General features: G+C 64.7%; 1 protein-coding gene across 2 annotated transcripts in view; it reads right to left on the bottom strand.

The window, feature by feature from the left end:
- Positions 1 to 3,020: 3,020 nt before the first annotated feature.
- NHEJ1 (non-homologous end joining factor 1) overlaps positions 3,021 to 19,513 on the bottom strand; it is a 29,633-nt gene continuing 13,140 nt past the window's right edge. Inside the window, exons 6-8 of one of the 2 annotated variants that reach the window (XM_082763042.1) lie at positions 4,001 to 4,118; positions 3,627 to 3,776; positions 3,021 to 3,394 (exon numbers count right to left, since the gene is read on the bottom strand). In XM_082763042.1, the coding sequence (XP_082619168.1) occupies positions 3,144 to 3,394; positions 3,627 to 3,776; positions 4,001 to 4,118 (519 nt within the window). In that variant the 3' untranslated portion in view covers positions 3,021 to 3,143. The remainder of the gene's footprint in view (positions 3,395 to 3,626; positions 3,777 to 4,000; positions 4,119 to 19,513) is intronic. The other variant, XM_082763043.1, reaches the window with a different exon arrangement.

Raw genomic sequence — 19,513 nt, 5'->3', positions numbered from 1 at the left:
TGGCACCCCCGGGGCTCCGGCCCCCGCCGCGCCGCCTGCTCGCCAGGGGCCCGGGCCTGCGGGCGGGGATCAAACAGAGCAGGGAGGCAGCTGGTTGAAATTTAACCACAATATTCTCGCTCCCCATTGTTTCCAGGGAGGCCCGATATTTCCACAACAGGATTATGGCATCTGATTAACTCGCTGAGACAACAATGAGGGGCTGGGATGGGCTTCCCCTTCTAGCTGCCAAAAGGGGAAAGTAAATACAACACCCTGATTTCAGGAGCGAGGCTTCGCGGGGCCCCCCCGGTTCTCCCCAAGCTGTGCGCTGGGGAGGGGTCCGGCAGGGCTCTGCGGGCACCCTGCTGGTTCCCCAGGCTGTCCCCAGGTGAGGTGGTGACCTCGGGACATCCCCGCACACGCAGCCCTCGCGGGGATGCCCCCTCACCACCGTGCCCTTTGGTGGGCACGGGGCACGGGGTGCTCCGAGGGGTACCCGGGCAGGCCAGGTTGGAGCAGCCCAGCCCGCAGCTCGGCTCTGCCCTCAGGTCTGCGCTGGCCTCATCGGCACCGAGAGATCTGGGTAAGAGGGATGCAGCCCGCAGCACCCGTGTGCTTGGGATGCTGCAGCCCCAAAAGCCCATTTCCCTTGTGGGAGCAAAGCTGGCCGGAGGTTTCTCCATCTGGGTTTTGTGCTCGGTAGCCACGCAGCCAAAAGCTGTGCCCAGAGCTCTGCGAAGCCCGGCCACTTCGCGTGTCCTGCTGCTGCAATCACAGGTGATGGAGCAGTGAGGGCTGGCCAGCAGCCCCCAGCCACAACACTTGCACATCCAACACTTGCACATCTCCTCCTCGGCTGGCTCCTCCAGCAGAGCATCCTCAGGCAGCCAACAGGCAGAGCAGAGACCTGTCCCGGCACCACTCCCCATCCCCGCCTCTGCCTTCCCTGGGGCTGCAGCAAGGGCACAGCTCTCCGTGCATCACAGGCAGGGGACAAGCAGAGCCTGGGTTAAGTCTGCAAGGTCCCCGGGCTGCTTTGCTCGCCCATGGGATGAGAAATGAGCCCAGCTCCCCGCCGTGCTCACCCTCGCAGGTACCCTCTCCCCACAGGGACTCAGGGCTGTTTCTTCCAGACCTGACACAGCCAAATTCGGACGGGGAGCTGACTTGGCTTGCAACCACGGCTGCTGCCCAAGCAGGGCAGCACCCTGCATCTGCCCGTGGTGAGCAGTGGCAGTCCCCTGCATGCAGAGCCCGCTGTGTCCCCGTGCGGCAGGGACTGCAGGGCTCCTGCATGGGGACACCCGAAATCACTCTTGCCCATCGACCCCTGTTGGTGATGAAGAGCAGCCCCTCTGCTCCTGGCAAGGGTTTGGCACTGGGGCACGGGGAGGAATCACTGAGGAATCAGAGCTGGGAGGGATGCGGGCTCCATCCCTGCAACCCCCAGCACCTCCAGCATCCCTCAGCCACTCTCAGACGCCACCAGGACACCCGGTCCCCACGCACCGCTCCCGGCTGCGTCCTCACCTTGCCCAAGCCCCTCTCTCCCTGACCCACAAGGGTCCCCATCCCCAAACCCTTCTCCCCCCACCCCACAAAGCCCCATCCCCGCACCCCTCAGGCTGGCCAAGGCCCCGCAGGGCTGCCGGGAGCCAGGCGCAGCGCGGGGCGGGCGCGGAGCGGGGTGCTGCAGGCAGTCTAGGTGGTGCTATTTCTCTATTTTTGCACCAAACGAGTTTGGGATTTTCCTCTCCCTATTCGCTGCCTTGGTCGTCTTCTTCTCCCCTCTCTCTCTCTCTCTCTCTTTTTTTTTTTTTTTTTCTTTTCCTTTTCTAAAAATACTTGACAGCGATTGAAAGGTCCCTTTAATCGAGGCCACAGAGCCCTTATTAAGGGCACGGGTCGGGGTGCTGGGCCGTGCCCGGCATAACGGCTTCATTAAACCCTGCGAAAACTAATATTTATGGAATCAAATTTATGGAGGCCGAGGCCGAACTTGTGGCCTTTAATGTGTGTCGGGAGCTCAAATCCAGCCGGCTCCAGGGAGGAGGAGGGGTGGGGACAGGGCAGGAGACCCCAGCGGGACGGGATGGGACAATGAGCGGTGACGCTCCCCGGGGCCGGCGGCAACCTGGGCCAGGCAGGCACCGGTGGGCTCCGTGCTGGAGCCACGGGGGCTGGGGTCCTTGCCCTGCCCTGGCTGGGGGCTGGGGGGCATCAGCAGAGCTCTTTTTCCCCGCTGGCAGCTCCAATCTCCTGCTTTCCCCACCCTCATCCCCGCTCCTGCAGCCCGTCCCTCCCCTGGGGGAGCGGGGCAGGATCTGTCCCTGCAGCAGGTCCGTGCCCCAAGCCCCAAACCAAAGGTTGTCCAAGGTGGGGGGCAGCTCCTGGGTGCTTTTTTCCCCACGTAAGATGCTGGCAGATGACACAAGCTGGTTACGGCTGTCAGCACAAGCTCCCCGTCCCGCGGCTTCCCCTTCCCACCACCCACCCTGCCCCGCACGCTGCTCCCTCGGAGAGGAAATATAAAAACCTCTCGCCCTGGGACTGGCCGGCTGCGGCCCTGCAAAGGCCCTTTCATTCCCCTGCCACAGACAGGGGGGCTGCTCCGGATGTTTTTGTTTCCCCCTCGCCGCCCGTGAGAGCAGGCAGCGAGGCTGCGGCCAGCCCAGCCCCGGGGAGTTGGGGGCAGGCAGGGGCAGGGGTCCCTGCGGTGCGCGGCGCTGCCCGTTTTTGGCTGGCTATTTTGGGACCTGGTTGGGCACAGGAGCGGCATCCCGGCTCCGAAGGATGCGTGTGGACACAAGGGCTGGAGGAGGAGAGCAAGGGTTAGAGGGTGGGTGGGTGGGTGGGTGGGTGGGTGGATGGATGGATGGATGGATGGATGGATGGATGGATGGATGGATGGATGGGGTATGGAGGGGCAGGACTCAGCGATCTCCTTCACGAGCACCCCTGTCTGGATACTGCTGGCTGAAGGAGGACAGAGCAGGAGGGGAGGACACGTCACCCAGACACAGCCCTTTAATGCAAACAGCACGGGAGCAGGCTGCGTTGTCTCCTTGCCCTGCTGGCACCCCCGCAGCAGCACCCTCCCGCTCCCCTCACGTCCAGCGTGGGCAGCCTGCGAGCTGCACCCAGGGAGAGGCACCAAAAAATTATCCTGAGACATCATCGGGGGGACGAGGTGCCCACGTCCCCATCTGGAGGCAGCTCGGGAGCGGGGAACGGCCCCAGCAGCGTCCCCGGGGAGGTGCGGACGAGGCGGAGGATGCGCCGTGCTCTGCTCTGCCTCTCGCAGGTGTTCTCGCGTGGTGGCAGCGACCTCTCAGCCGAAGAGCCCCTTCGCTTTCTTCGGCTTGGCCTTGGCCGCGGGCAGCCGGGGCTTCTGTGCCGGGGAGGAGGTCAGCTGGGGGCAGAGGGGAGGCAGCGTCAGTGACACCCCCCCACCCCCATGCGGTGGATGTGCACCGTCACACACGTGTGCGCAACCAGGGTGCAGGGGGGAGGACGCGGTAGGAAGCGAGCTGAGCCCCCCAGCCTGCCCTGGATGGGTACGGGGCTGGGATGCACGGTGTGGGGGGCGAAAGCTGGGTGTTGGGACCAGCAGGAGCGCACAGTGTGGCTTTTTCCATGCCAACCTGGCGGCCCCTGGCACGGCCAGGCTGTTCCTAGCACCGTGCTCACCGCGGTTCCCTCGCTCGCAGGCGCTGTTTCATCCTCCGGGGATTGTGGTGGCGGCTCGGGGTGCTCTGAGGTTTCTGCAGCGGGTGCCGGGCCCTCGGCGTCCTCTAGTGCCAGGAGCAAAGAGATGCAATTTGGGGTTGAGACGAGGGAGCACGTGGCGGTGCCCAAACCCACACCGGGAGCGAGGGGAGCTCGGCCCAAAGCAAAGGGGGACACGTGCAAGGGGCAGGCTGCCCCCAACCCAGCTCCCTGCTCCCGTTCTCCGGGGATAGGGGCTCGCCCAAAGGGTGCCCCACGTGCCCCCGCCTCGCATCCAGGAGCTCCTCACCTGAGTGGTGCCGTTTCCGAGCCTGCTTGGCCTCCTGCAGCATCACCGCCGCGTAGAGCTGCCGCAGGGCTGAGGCGAACGCCTGCCCGTCCCCGGCACCGCAGATCTGGGGCAGGCTCTGCGGGGACAAAGCGAGGGGGACACCGTCACCAGCCGCCAGCGCCGGGCTGGGAAACGACCCACGCACACACACCTGCGGCTTTCCCGTTAGGAGGAGGCCAGCACGGCCACAGCCTGCAAGCCATTCATGAAACGCCGCCGGAGATAAGATCGCACGGGAAGGGCTGTGGCTTCCCCAGCGGGGATAAGCCGATAAGGACCACAAGCCTCGGGCACGAGCAGGACCCCAGACACGTGGTGGTGACCAGGAGGTCCTGCCTCACCACAGCCATCCCCTACACGTGCAGCACAAGCCCCCCCGGTGGCTCCAGCGGCTGCCCCAGCTCGTGCAGGTGATGGTGATGGAGAGGTGCTGGGTGCCCACTGCGCACTGCAGGGAGGGCTCCGGGGAGGGATGTGCACGGGCAGCTGTGCAAGGGAGTGAACGAGTGTGCACAGGGATGCGTGTGCAGCCGGGCTCCCTGGCGAGCGTGGTTACTGGTGTGTGTGTGTTTGTGCGTGTTTGTGCGTGTCAAAGGTCTGGCACTAATCTCTGCCGGGCTCCACACCCAGACAGCAGGAGAACAAAGTGTAACAGATAAGGCCGGTTCCTCTCCCGGCCAGGGGAGCGGGGAGGGGATGGGGACGCTCAGACCCACTCAAGGCCAGAGTCCAAAGCGTGCGCCCGGCTTCCCAAGGGCAGAAAGGGCAGGCTGAGACCCCCCCAGTGCTCCCCGCCGGGCAGGGAGCTGATGCCAGTGCTGGTGGCCAGAAAGGCACCATCCCCGCAGGTCTCAGTCCTGCTGCTGGGAGCAGAGGCACAAAAAACGCTCAGCATCAGGCCACAAATGCCACTGGGGTCTGCTTTTTTGGCTAACCTCTCCACATGGACCTCCTGTGGCCCTGCCCGCTGCCACAGGAGGGAGCGATGCTCTGGTGCGAGCGCCCTGCCAGCATCCCTGGGATTGCCAGCCAGAGGGCAAACCTCCCGATTCGGCTTTGCCCGGCCTCCGAGCTGCGAGCAGCACAAGGTGCCGGGGAGGAGGAGGGATGCCGAGCACCTCGGACACCTCGGACACCCCTGGGACGCGCCAGCCCTGATGGCTCAGCCCCACGGTGCCAAACTTGCACCCGAGGGTGCAAAAGCAGGCGCCCGGTGCTGGGAAGGCAACTGCACTTCAAAGGCAGCAGAGGGGCTGGCATCGGGTGGCCGACACAGCCCAGATCAAAGGCAGGAGCCATAATTCAGAGAAAAGCAAACAGCAGCTCCCAGGAAAAGCCAGGACCGGCGGTGGGGCGAGCAAAGCGTCCCAGATAGCACCGTGCGGGTCAGTGCCCCCGGGCACCACTGCCCACGGCGTGTCCCCACCGCCGAGGGGTCCCCGGGTGGGAAACGGGGCCGCAGGTGCAGGGCACCCCCTGCCCATGCCTCCAGGAAGGGCTCGGCTCTAAATGTGGCTACCACAAGCCCGGGGTGGAATTTGGGAGTCACTGGCCAGCTCCGAGCCATCGGGCTGCCGGAGCTCGCCCGCGTTGGCGCAGACCCCAAGGGAAAAGGGTTTGTTAGCGGGGCTGGAAGAGCTCCCCTGCAAAGCCCTGACTCGGCAGGGAGCAGAGCGTGCTGTGCCAGCCACCGGCCGCCTGATGGCCCCGGAGGCTGAGAGGGACAAGGAGGTGTCCCCAAAGCAAGGGGACAAGCCCTGGGGACGGGCACCTGCCCTCCCTTTTTACCCCACAGCCCCAGAGCATCCCTGGAGCAAACCCTGCTGCAGCAACTCGTCCCCGCTGCGCCTTCAGCCCTGGCTGCCGGCGCCTTGTTTTCCTCCCATCCCTTCTCTGCAGGATAAACACAACGCCCGAGGCAGGGAAGAGGCAGGAGCGGGGTGCCTGCAGGGTTTTCCCCCCGCGGAGACGGTGGGGGGCACGGCAGCAGCTCGACCTCTGGTGGTGTTATGACTGCCTGGCCGCAAGGCCGAGCGCCGTGCCCGCTATCAGGAGCCACTCAAGGCTGCGACACCGGCACGGGAGGCTCGGCAGCACAGGCTGAACCGCGATTAGCCGAGCCAGGGGGAGCTGCCCCGAGCTGGGAATGGGATGTGCATCGGGCTGCGCTCGTGGGGAGATGAACCCAACCTCGCGTGGTGCCCCCAGCCCAAGGCTCTGCTCCGGGGAGGTGGTGGGGCGAGGTGGAAGCAGCAGGCAGGGTGCCAAACCCATCCCCAGCCGTCCTGCTTCGCCCACCCTGCCCCGACTCCCTTCTCCGGGGAGCTGGGGCTTCGGATGCACCCCCGACAGCGTGGCCGAGGGGCTCACGGCCCCCAGCCCCGCGCCGTGCCCCCGGTGCAGGAGCAGCACCGACCCCTGGCACGGGGCTGCAGGCTGGCTGGGCCCCCCCCCCCCGTGCTGGTGCCAAGCAGCAGAGTCTAAATCGGTCGTGCTCAAAGCCGGGGCCTGACCCTTTCATTATCACACCAGACGTTCGAAGCGGTTACCAACATTCTTTGCTCCCAACCCCACATTCCTATTTTTTAATATATTTTTAACTGGAAAACAGAGCGAACGGGGCCCGCTTGGAAATTACAGCCTGGCTGCTGTGGCTTGTATGTCAGATCTGCCCACATTCCCGTGGCCAGCCTCAGCACATGCTCCACAGGGGCACACTTAATAATTCCTGCCGGGGCCGGGAGCCAAGGGGTGTGGGCCTGGGGGGGGGGGGGGGGGGGCACGGCTTCCCCAGGCTGGCGGTGCCGTGGAGCAGTGGGTTGGGAGCAGCACGCTGGCTCTCCGCTGATGGGCACGGCCACTGCTGCCCTGCTGGCACATATGCAGGGGCTGGTGATGCTGCAGCAGCCCCTGGAGGGCAGGGGGATGGCTCCAGGGCTGGGGTTTTGCTGTGCCTGGTGGCCACGCTGCTGTCACCTTCCCTTGCCGCAGGCTTTGTGCACTCCCGTGGCGCACTGGGCATCACCGCCCGTGATCCTCTAAATGTCCTGCAGACTGGGCAGGGATCCACCCTGGGATCCACGCTGGGATGCAGAGAGATGAGGAGTGAGCTCTGCTAGCCGCTTGCCCAGCCCGTGCCAACACCGAGGGATCCCACCTGCGGGAGGACACAGCTGGAGGGCTGGGGGCTGGATGCTGATACCCCTTTCCACCTCCAGCCCTCCTCCCCGCCTCAGAGCCACCTGCAGCACGCCCCGGGCACCGCACAACCCGGCGGGGGACATCTGAGGGACCTGCCCAAGGGTCGTCCCCGCAGCCCTGAGCACCTCGTGCCATGCCAGCCCTTGGGGACGCGGCGCAGCAGCCAGCAGCGCGTCCCTCCTGCAGCGCAGGCAGGGGCAGGATGGCCAGGGCTTCCCAGGCACGGAGCCAGCACCTCGCACACCTGGCAGGAAGCGGCTGTGCCGGCTGGGGAAGGCAGCCCGGAGCTGCCGAGAGGTGACGGGGTCACCCCGGGGAAGAGCGGGCGGCGAAGCCGGGGCAGCCCGGCAGCACGGCACGGCACGGCCCGGCACAGCCCCGGCACGGCCCCGGAGCTCCTCCCGGAGCTGCTCGGGCCCTGCCACGGGTGATGTTTTCCTTTCCCCCGATTTTCGGGGCCTTTCCAGCGAGCAAATGTCAGGCGCATAAAGAGCGGCACTGTGAGCGGAAGATGGAGCGAGGATGCCTGCCCGCGTCCCTCCGTAAGTGCCGGCTCACACTTCATCAAGGCAGCCTTTGCAAGCGAGGCACCCGCTTAACAACCGGCGGTCTATGCTGGCCGGCGACCGCAGCAGCCTGCCGCTCAATACCCTTTTCTTTCCCCCTCTCGTGCTGCTTTCACGGCTTGGGTTACAGCCTTTCTCGCAGACCCCGCGCCCAGGGGGCTCCGCATTGTGCCGCCGCCGCCGCGCCGGGGAGGCCGCGGGGATGCTGGGGGTCCTGCCCCTGCCCTGCCCTCCCCTCCCGCTGCTCTTCCAGCTCCCAGGGACAAATGTGGGAGAAAAGGAGGGTTGGTGGCAGCGCAGGGGTAGGGTATAGGCACTGCTGCAGCTCCTCCCCAAGCGGCACGACGCTGCGCTCCGCTCGGAGAGGAGCCACGGTGCGCACCAGGGGCACCCAGCCCGTGAGTTGGGTGCTTGCCTGGCAAGGAGGTGCCTAAATCAGGTCCTGGCGAGGCAGGAGGACTTGGGAGGACTCGAAGCAGGACGCATGGAGAGCTGCTGGCCGGGCACCCCCAGTTTTTCCCAGGGGACAGCTCAGGGACCCCTCTCTGCGAGGGAGCCGGGTGGCTCGCGCCAGCTTGTTGCCAGAGGGTTGCTCAACAAAGGTGGACACATCACCCGGGCTTATTGTGGTAGGGTTCCTCAGCGAAGCACGCCAGCTCACGCCGGTTTATTATTGTCTGTCCAGGAAAGCTGGACACGCTGCGCTGGTTTGTTATTGTAGGGTTTCTCAGGAAGGCTGGCCAGCTCATCCTGCCTTGTTGTTGCTCAGGGCGCACGGGGGAACTGGCCAGGAAACTTCCTGCAAAGTGGGGTGATGGAAACGGAGCCACACCTGATGAATCACATGGGTGCCACACGGCGATAAGGGACGGCCGCGGGTGGGATCCTGCACCCCAGCTCCACCCGGCGAAGACAGGCAACAAACACTCACAGCTCCCCCGGGGGCTGCGAGGCTGCCCAAGGGGCAGGGGGAGCACAGCCACAGCTCGGTGCCAGCAGCAGGGGGACGGGCACAGCAGCTCCCAGACCCCTTGGAAAGCCAAACCTGGGGGTGGCGAGGGGGACCCAGGGGGACCTTGCACCCAGCGTGGCCCCGAACTCAGCACGCAGGGGATTAGGTGTGATAGCAGGGCTCGGAGAGGAAGCAGCCTGGGGCTGAGCCAAGCGAGATTAGGGGCTTTGGGGGGAATCTGGGCGCGTTCGGGACCGGGCTGAGCTGCAGGCAGGGGCCGCCCTGCCCCGGTGGCTTCGCAGTTCCTCCCAGGTGCGGGCGCACCCGGCCGGAGGGGCAACCCCTGGGGACGCTGCCCCGTCCTCACCCGAAACCGCAGCAGGAAACGCAGGGGGAGCAGCAGGGCAAATCCCCCGGGCTGACTCAGGCGGCTCACCGGGCACACAGGGCCGGCAGGACTGGGTCTGGCGCGCCCCGGCAGCCCTGGCACCGCTGCTGGCACCGCCACTGAGTCACTGCCACCTCCCCCTGCCTGGTGGCAGCCTCAATTTCCCTCCTGTGCAGCCAGCAGCGTGCCCGGCACGGCACCACGGGGCCCGGAGAGGGGACAAGGGGGCAGATGTCCCCTCCAGACGGTGCCCCGGTGAGGAAGGTGTCCCTTCTGCATGGTGACCACCTGGGGCTGGAAGGCGATGCCCCTACAGGTGGGGACAGTGCCCGTGTGTCCCCACGGGCAGCGCTGAGCCGTGCAGGTGCCCAGGTGTCCCCGTGGTGCCCAGGTGTCCCCGCGGTGCCCAGCTGCTCAGCGCAGATGTTGGTCCCCGGCCAGGCAGCAGGATTGAGTGTCGGGCTCGCTCTCGGCGCAGCGGCAGGAGGCCAGGCTGCCCGGCGAGCACACAGCCCCTTCATTCATGGCAAAAAATAGCCCCCCGGGGTGTGGTCCAGCCTGGAAAAGCCCCCTCCAGCCCCGGCCAGCCCATGTTTATTCAGCGAGGGGGACGCGCTGCCCTCCCCCTGCCCGCGTGCCGTCTCCGTGCCAGAGCGGCCGTTCTTGGACGCGGTTCCCCGGGTCCCCCCCTGGCCAAAACACACAGGCCGGGGCGAAGGGGGTGGGTAGAGGGGGCGGCAAACCCCTAAAAAGCACTGGGTTTGTCTCCGGGAGGAGCAGCCCCCGGTGATGTCATGAGAGTTTGCGAGCGGCCACATGAAAGGGACTCGCTGCCCAGGAAATCCACGGGCCCGCGCTCCGCCAGACAAGCCAGCAATTCTTCACTGGGCCGCGAAGGAAACCTCGGGGAGCCCGAGCCAAGCCCGATTTTGCCCCGGGGACAGAGCCTGCCCCCTGTCCCACAACCCTTGGGGTCCCCAGCCCTGCTCTGCAGTCCCCCCGTACCCAAATCTCAGCCCCACAGACCCCAGCATCCCAAGCAAGCCCTGCTCCCAAATCCCTCTGGGTACCGATCCCTGTTCTGCAGTCCCCAGAGCACCAGAACTCACCCCATAGCCTCCCGGCATCCCAATCTCTCACACACAGTCCCTGGGGGCCCCAAGCCCTGCCCCACAGAGGCCAGACCCTCCCTCTGCTCCGTCCTGGGGGACAGCACCCCCATTTCCATGGCGGGAGCATCCCTCAGGCTGGGAGCAGCGGGTGATTTAGGGCCAGGCAGCGCTGCTGGCAGACCAGGGGGATGCAGCAGGGCAGGGGATTCTCTTTCGGGAGGGATTACGCCGGGGACAGCTGGGAACACACAGACACAGACTCCCCGAGAGCCGCCCAGGATCCCGACCCGCTGCGGAGGGCACCGCAGACACGGGCTCTGAAACCGAATCTGCTGCCAGCCCCCTCCCCATTTCCCAGAGCTGCAGGTCCCCGGATGGGCAGGGGAGGCTCTGCCTTCGTCCTCCTCCTCCTCCTCCTCCCCGTGTGGGACATCTCAGCCCCCTGCTCCAGCACCGTGGACCTTGGAGAAGGCTGTGGGGCACCTCCTGCCGGTGCCCACATCCAGCCTCTGCAGCACGGTGCCCGTGGACGGGACAGGGCCAGCAGGGAGGTGACAGCAGCAGGCTCGTGGGGCCGTCCCCTCTCCCCAGCAGGACCAGGGGGTGATGTTTGCCCCTTTCTGTACCTGTCCCGGTGAAGGAGGGGCTCAGGCTCTGGGGCTGCCCATCAGGCACCGCTCGCCAGAGCTAAAAATGCACTCCCGGCAGGAAAACAAAATAAAAACACCAAGCGAAGCAGCGAGGTGAAAAATTCCTTGACATTTCTCTCCTGCGAGTCCCCAGGGCCAGCAGAGAGGCGAGAGCCCCCGGAGTTTGTCAAGCAAACACTTTCACACCCTGGGCCGCGCTCGGCACGCTGCCGCTGGAATGCCAAATATATATTTAAGCCCCGCTCATCAAAGGAGCCTGTTCGGAGTCGGTCTCGGGCAACGTGCGTGTGGGTTTGGCCCGGGGCGAAAGCTCCGGGGATGCTGAGAACATTTCTCGGGGCCGGGAGCCGGCGCGCACGCGGGAGATAAATGCCAGCCTCCAAGGCCGTGTGGCTGTAAGGTCGCGGGCTGGGCACGAGATACCTGCCCGCTCGCAGCGCTCGCCCTTATCAGCTCGTGTCGCACAACGGGGTGGGGATGTTTAGGCTGGAGGGAGGCCAGCAGCAGCCCTGCATTCCAGCCCGCCGTAAACTTAAGTCAAAGCTGCAGGAGCCCAGCCAACAAGCGCCAGGGTCCAGGGAGACGAGCAGGAAGCGACGCTGGGAGAGGACAGGGCTGCGGGGACACGGCGCGAGGGCGGAGGGGAAAGGAGGGCTGCCCAGGGGCTGGATATGTGGCACGGGGGGGTGACGAGTGGCCCCCGTGGGCAGGATGCCCTCAGCTGCCTCCTTTCAGCATCGCCTCGATTTGCTGCAGGCAGCCCGGGAAGCTGTGCTGGTCCTGCTGCGCACCGCAGGTGCTGGGCTGGGCTTTCCCATCCCCGGCATCGCTCCAGCCAGCAGCAAAGGGCTCTCAGCCTAAATCTTGCCCCTAATCCCAGCTGACAGAGCCGGGAGCGGGGGAGATCATGGCCCCAGGCGAGCCCGGCACGGCGCTGCTGTGAAATCACGCATTACGCGCCTGTCGCCCGCGGCAGGAGCAGCCCGTCAGGCTGCCGGCACCGCTCTGCTTCCTGGGGGGAACCCTTCCCGGCCGGGGGGAGCTGGCCCCGTGCAGCCGTGCCCCCCGCCCGGGTTCATCCCCAGGTGAGAGGAGGGAGCGCGGGGCCGCGGGTTGGGTTTCAGGCACCTGCTGCTAATAAAACAGCCTGTCAGGGCACCTTCGCCCTCCGGGAGAGGGATGGGGACCCGGCGGGGCTGTCGAGGGGCAAAAGGGGGTTTGGGGAGCTGCGAGCCGGGTCCCCGAGCATGTCCCCACTCCTCTTAGCGACCAGGGGACCCAGACTTTCGCCCCCGGGGCCAGCAGCATCCTTCTGCTGCGCAATCCTCGCGACGCATGAAAGGAGCGCGGAGGAAATCACACCCACCCCGGCATCAGGCCTGGAGCGCTGCCAGCCTTTCTTCCTCCTGCCGCGCGGACGTTTCCTCCCTGCTCCTCTCTCCTGGCTTGTCCCGGTGCCCGGGGCTGCCGAGGCTCCCTGCTTTCTGTTCTCGACCCCATTCCCATCCCTGCTCTCCGGCCCCTGCCCGCTCCGCGCGCCGCTCTCTGCGCTCCGCATTGCCTTGCCCCTGCCATCTCCGGACAGCAAAACCGTGTTGGTTGCCCAAATATCTCTATTTTTTTTTTAAAGCCTTGCCATTTTCAGCTGGTTTTCTACCCTGATTTTCGCTCAGTGCAGCGTTATTTGTCAGCAGCAGCGCTGCAGAACAGGGCCGTGGGGAGCATCCAGGGCGCCTGCTCGCAGCTCCCCGTGCTTGGGTGACTCTCCCCGCCATCACCACCTTCCAACCTGATAACTGGTTTATCTTTAACCTTATCCTTAACGTGCCACAGCATTTACTATCTCCTACCAAGCGCCAGGCTAGGAAGTCCTCCTCCACAGCTCAAAACCCCACCTTCCCCGTGGCCCTGATCTTTGCCAGCTGGGCAAGGCAAAGGTCCCCCCCGGATCCCATGAGCCAAGGCTGGGAGAAGAACCTCTCCGAACGCCTCGAGACTCAAAACACAGCTCCAAAAGCGGATGCCTGCACATCCACGGCCCCAGCCCGAGCAGGAGAGCAGGAATCAATTACAGGGCTGGCAGAGGCAGGGCTGCTTTGGGGCTGGCGAGCGGCACGATGCCGGCGCGCACGTGGCACCGCACCGGGGGCTGCCCGCGGGCTGAGCGCTGCCCACCTCCCCGCCGGCACGCCCTGCGGCCCCCCCAGGAGAGCAGATGTGCAAATGGCTGGCGGGGAAGATGCATGGGAACCACTTGAAAGGCCTGGTATGAACGCCCTGGTAAACCAGGGCCACTCCTCGCTCTGCTCCTCCGGCTCCGCGCGTTATTTATAGCGCTCCGGGTGCCCACCCCGGGGGAGTTCAATCCCCGGGGTGCAAATTCTGCCAAGCCAGCTGTCCTCTCTGCCTTGCGGCTCCCAGGAGCCACAGCAAGGCCTGCAAAGTGCCACCTAGGAGCTCGGATGCTCTCAGGAGGGCTCTCCCTGCTGCACCTGGGACCCAGCACCCGGCACCGGTGCCGGGAACAGAGCCCTCCCGGACCGTCTCCTCGGCACCCGCGAGTCCTGACGAGCGGCCCCAAAGCGGACCCGAGTCCTTCCTCCCCCGACCACAGAAGGGAAAGTTTCCAAATTAAAAACCTAAAAGTGGCAACAAGGTGCCCATGGCAGGAACCTCTTAAACCGGCCATTAAGGTTTATAAGTTAGGGACGGGCACCGGGAGCGCGCGGCGGAGCTGCAGGAAAACAGCCGCCCCTCCTTGGGCAGCCTAACCACGGCTGTCCCCAAAGCCACAGGGCTGACGTCAGGGCATGAGCTCACCTCCGTCACCCACCGCCTGGCCGGCCCCAGCCCCGTGTTTACCCCTGCCCCGTCCCTCGCAGCCCGCTCTCCCTTCGAGGTTGGCAGCCCCGGGGCCTGGCGAGGAAGAGGAAAAGAGCAGAAAGGAGGAAACCAAACCTCAGCGCCCACAAGGCGGGCTGCAAAACACGGAGCCCCAGCAGCTCCCTCCCGGCCCTGCTGCCTCTCCCGGCCACGTCCCCCCTTTTCTGCCCCAAAATCGTGGGTGCCGAGGGGCTGAGAGGCGAGAGGGGGAGGCGCACAGCCTTTCCCCAAGCCCTGCTGGTCCCAGCTGGGGACATGGAGACAGCTTCGTGGCACCAGATTTTGGCTAGAAGGGCAGGCACACGAGCTCCCTGCCTTTTTTTTTTGGAGCATGGGAGCGGTGCTGGGACCCCGAGCCCTGCGCGAAGCCAGTGCCGGCCTGACCGGCGCGCTCAGCTCAGGGCTGCCAGAAAAATGGGCGAGAGCCACAAAAGCCACAGGGGCTCACGAGGGGACGGCGAGGGGAAGGCCAGGGGCCGTGCGGCTGCCCGGCTGCACCGAGCCTGCGGCACCGGGCAGGACGGGCTGGGAAGCCACCGTCCCCATCTGCTGCCGTGCCGAGAGCCACACGGGGCACATTTTTGCCCGCCGCCACCTCCAGCAGAGGTCTGTGGGTTGCATTTATAGCCCTGGCCACAGCCCCCTGTCCCCACAGTGCCCGTGAGCTGCTCTCCCCCAGCCCGGAGCCTCCCCGTGCGCCGTGAGCGGGTGCACGCACGCACGCACGCCCCTTGCACGCCTCCCCGCCAGCATCGATCCGCGGGGAAGCACAGAAGGAAAACACACACACACACACACACACACACGCACACACAAACAGGGCAGCCTCTGCAAACAACTGCTTGTTAAGTTAAAATTAAACTCTGCACAAATATTGACCTTTGGAGGGGACACAAACCCTGCCGATATATTTACCAGCTTTATAAATGGGCCTGACCACAGCGCCCTATATGCCGAGCTGGAGGAGACGAGAGCTGCCGAGGTACCCAGACCTTGTCCCCCTCCTATCTGGGGGCTCTGCCCGGGGGCTGCCCCCTCTCCCAGTGCGCTGTGCCGGGTGGCAGAGCCCTCCCTGCGACGGTGACGTTGGCACCAGGTATTGAGGTGCCCAAGGGAGCCAGCTCGGTGGCCCCAGCAGCTATGGGGCCAGCGGGGTGCTGCCCCTGGGAAGCAGAGTTGGGCTTTGAGCCCCTGGGAAGGAAGACGGGGAGCTGAGAAATGAGGGACAGGGATAGAAACGGCACCGTGGGGTGCGCTGCGGTGAGGATTCACAGCCCACAGAGCCCTGAAAGGGGTCCTTACGCCCAGCCCAGCGCACTGGGGGACGGCAGCGGGACCGGGAAGGGAGCTGGGGCAAAGTTTGCCCCCAGGGATGGATGAAGCAGCTTGGCTGGGAGAAGAGGCGAGCTCTTCTGATGGGAATAGGGCCGAGCGCAGGAGGCCAGCTGGAAGAAATGGTGGGGCTTCGCAGCCCCGGGGCGCACGCAGATCTCCCCTAGGACCCACCTCGGTCAGCAGGAGGCAACACCACCCCCCCGTGATGTTACACCGCTCGGGGGGCTCTGAAAAACCACCGAGTGCCAAGAGCCCCCAGCGGCCGCCTGGTCCCCAGCCCCGGGGGGCAGGACGAGAGGGAGGGGAGAGCCCGGCACATGCAGCAGGGGATGCCCGAGCTCCAGCTCTCGGAAACAGTGAATAGAGTCTTATTCAGGCTGATGTAAAACACTGTTAAAACACACAAAAATCCTTTGAGTAATGGGCGAGCGGGAAAGAGGCATCTATAATTAACAGTAACTGTTCGAGACGGTCGCTGCCCAGAGACGTGTACTGTGCAAAACCACTTGAAAAGGCCCCGTCTGAAAGGCGAAGCCTGGGGTTTTTCAAGAAGCCCGTCATGTAACGATCCTGGCCCTTCCAAAATAATTCTGCCATATTAAAAAAAAAAAAAAAAAAAAACACCAAACCTCAGCCTAATCGCCCTGCAGCGCTGGGACTGGAGAGCTCTGAGGAGAGGGGAAGGGAAGCGCAACCGGCTTCCAATTAGAGCCTCGTTAGAAAGGAAAGCTGGGGAGCTATTAGGGAGCGGGCCAGGGGCGAGCCCAGCCGAGCTGGCTGCTGCTGGAGTGGGAGGGCTGTCCCCACACACAGCCCTGCCCCTCGTCCCCCTCGGTGGGCACAGGGGGCTGAGCAGAAGGACGAGAGGTGGGCGCGCTCGTCGGAGCCCCCCGGGACGTCCCGGTGCCGCGGGGAGATTTGGGGATGCTCGTGGAGCCGCCAGGAGCTCTGGGATGGGAGAACAGGGAGCTGGAGAGGGGATGGGAAATAGGGTCTGGGGGCTTTGGTGCCACTTGGCGTGGGTGCCTGCAGCACAGGTTCGGCCGCAGCATCCTCTGGCTTCATCAGCTGGGGCTCTAATTGCCCCCCGTGGCTGCAGCCTGGCCCCGGGGGCCGGGCAGGAGGCACAGTGCCCGGAGCAGCCTCCCCTTCCCACCCCACGGCCTGGGACCCATCCAACACAAAGTTAATTTCTAACCATGGGTAACCACCGATGCCCGAGCGGGGATGATTTATCCCCTATCTGCCTGGGTCGGATTTATGAGCCACACATCCCTTAGGCTGCGATAAAGGCCATGTCTGTGCTCCTCGGGCCCCCCCCCCATGCCCGTAGCCCCTCCGTGCGGACTCGCCGCCCCCCCTCACCCCATTGACAAGCCTTCCCCCGGTGCGGAAACCTGACAGCCCACAGAAGAACAGTAAACAGCAGAGAAAATAACACCCGCTGGAGGCCAAGCTGAGACGCGCCGGCCGGGGAAGCCACAAATGGTTCCTGCTTTCGGGACCTGCTGAGGAAAACAGAGTGGGACGGACCCCGGGCTGCCGGCAGATTTGGGAAGGGGCGAGGGGAGCTGCTATTAATAGGAGAGGCAGGGCAGAGCCGGGCTGGACGATGCCACGGCTGTGCCGAGGATGGGCGCGCGGCGAGGACAGGTCCCCGCGGCACCAGGCAGGGAGAGCAAAGAGGGATTCACCCAGCTGGCGGAAAATTCCTCGGCACAGCGTGAAGCTGGGGGACTCGGGGACCAAAAGCAGGGCCCGGTGCTGCCACACTTCCCCGCGCTGATAGCGGCAGCCCCGGTGAGGGAGAGAAGAGAGCCTTGTTCTGGGGCCAAGACTAAGGCGATTCAGTGCGCCGCTCCCCTGAGGTTTCTCGGGTGAAACCTGGCTCTGTAATGGCTGTGTCTGTAAAACGTATGGAAATGCCCATAAAAACCGGTATCAAATGCTGTATGGATATATGTGGATGTATGAAATGAGGGGCACGGGGGGGGGAATCGGGGCAGGCCGGCTCCCTGCGAGCCGTAAACACGCCCCGGTGAGAGGCAGAGAGGGCAGCAGCCCCCAGGAGCCTGCAGACGGGTCGGCGCTGCCCGGAGCCAGGGGAAGGGTCCCACGGCTCCGGCTGGGGCACAGCACCGTGGGGCACGGCCACCTGCACCACGGGGTGCCACCGGGACACGGGGACCTCGCTGCGGGGACAGAGCCCCTCGCCAGGACTCCCCGGCACCCCAGAGCCTCGCTGAAGGGTGCGGGGCAGGCTGGAGAGGGGAGATGCACAACGGGCTCCAGGGTGGGGAGAGCAAGGCAGAGCAGCGCCACGCAAAGATTTGGGGGTTGAAAGGCTGGGGAAGGGGATGTGTCAGGGAAATGTGGGCACAAGAAGATGGCACGGCACCACTTTGAGCAAGCAACTTCTGGTTTTAGTCCAAGGGCACCCGCACCAAATACAAAGCACGTGTGCAACCCCAAATGGGCAGAGCTCGAGAGGTGTGCCCGCAGCACGAGGAGCTCTCGGGGTCTCTGCTTGGCATTCACAGCCCCACTGCCATCGGCACCCTGCTGTGGGAAGCTGCCAGGAGCCAGGTGAGACCCCACGACCCTCTACAGCTGGTTCGCCTTTTCCTACAACCCCATGACTCCGAGAGCTGAGGTGGATACAAAAACACCAAATATCAACAGGCTTCGCAGCAAGATGATAAATAAATAGGCAAAGAGCGACCCTTGCCAGGGATTAAGCAATAAATCACGGGAGCAGCTGAGCCGTGGCAGGTTGCTGTCACCGCTGATGTTTGCTCCCTGCACAGCACCGAGCAGCACCCCGCTGGCTCTGCTCCTTCATCCCTTGCCCCAGGCACGTCCCTGCTCCAAACCCACACTGTCAGGGGACAGGCAGCATCTCAGGGGACAAGGGCTGATGCTCAGCGATGGGGGAAAGCTCCCCTTTCACCCCACTGCGTGACAGCTGCAACGTGCCTCTGGCTGTGCCGCTGATGGGCACAAAGCGCCTCCGCACGGCACGGCGCTGGCGTCTGCCCTGCTGCTCGGGAGCATCCCCGCCACGGAGGCTGCAGCCAGGGCGAAGCAGGGGCAGGGGCAGCGGGGCTGCAGTGCCTGGGACGCAGAGATGCAGCGCACGGGTGCAGAAATGCAGCACGTGCAGGCAGGCGCAGCGCACGGATGCGAAGGGGCAACACGGGGATGCAAATGCAGCACGGGGATGCAGATGCAGCACGGGAGCCACCCCGCAGCCCCACGCAAGCAGCTCTGCAGGCCACCAGCCTCGTGCTAGGCGATGGCAGGGCGCCATCTGCCGCGTCGCTGTCACACGCCGTGCACCCTGCGTCCCCAGAGCCAGCGGCAGAACCCAGCTGAGCCCGGCTGCATCGCACGGGGGACACGCAGCATGGGTGGATTTGCCATCAGCCACCTCCCCGCAGCTCGCTGGCACCCAGGCACCCGCTTCCCAGCAGCGTGATGAGGACACGAATGCCACCAGCCTGCCTCCTTTGGGCTCCAAGCCCCCAGCTCCGAGCTGGGGGTGCCCCGGGCCACTTGTGGCCCCCTGGTGAGGCCGGTGGCCCCGGTAGCCACAACGCAGCGGTCCCCGGGCACGGCAGCAGGCTCCTGCACCCAGCCGGTGCAGCGTGAGGTCACACCCAGGCCTGTGAACCCCGGGCAGGCACAGGAGGAACCTTCTAGTCGCACAATTACTATATTATGTAGCACTAATAAAAATAAAAATAAAAAAATAAAAAAAAAATAAAAAAAAAAGAAGAAGGGGGGGGGTAGGGGGAGGGCTTGAAGTTTTTCTTAGTGCCACATAGTAAAGTATTTATAGAAATCCAGGCGTGAATGGGCCGCTCACAGGCCACACTCCTCCTCGGCGTCAGGATCTCCAGGAATTATTCAGTGCAGTCACATTGTTGTATTCACCCCGAGATTGAGCTTAATTACAGACACGCGGGCGAACAGGCTGTCAGTGTTCCAGCCTCGCCGGCACAAGGGCGACTGAGCTGCCTTTAATGGACCCATTTTTAAAAGGCCCAGGGTTGAAATAGCGGCGGGGGGAGGTGGGCAGGGGGGCTGCGGGGATGGGGAGGGGACGCGGGGCTCTGGGAGAGGCACGGGGAGAGAGGGGGGACGAGGGGACGGGGCTGGGATGCTGGGGAGAGGACGGGGCGGTGGGCACGGGGTTGGAGCATCCGCTGCGAGCGGGGTGGCTGATCCCTTTGGAGACCCAGAGGAGCTTCCCGAAGGAAAAAAAAAATAAAATAAAATAAAAAAAGGGGGCCGGGGAGGGCTCCCAACTTATTACAGAGCAGGGTATAAACAGAACAAATAAATATAGAGCTGCTTTATTACAAGGCTGGCCAGCTCTGGT

The sequence above is a fragment of the Aythya marila genome (assembly GCF_965140915.1).
Source record: "Aythya marila genome assembly, chromosome: 6".
Classification (NCBI taxonomy): Eukaryota; Metazoa; Chordata; class Aves; order Anseriformes; family Anatidae; genus Aythya; species Aythya marila.
The sequence above is the reverse complement of the archived record's forward strand: the minus strand, read 5'-3'. Positions and strand labels throughout refer to the sequence as shown.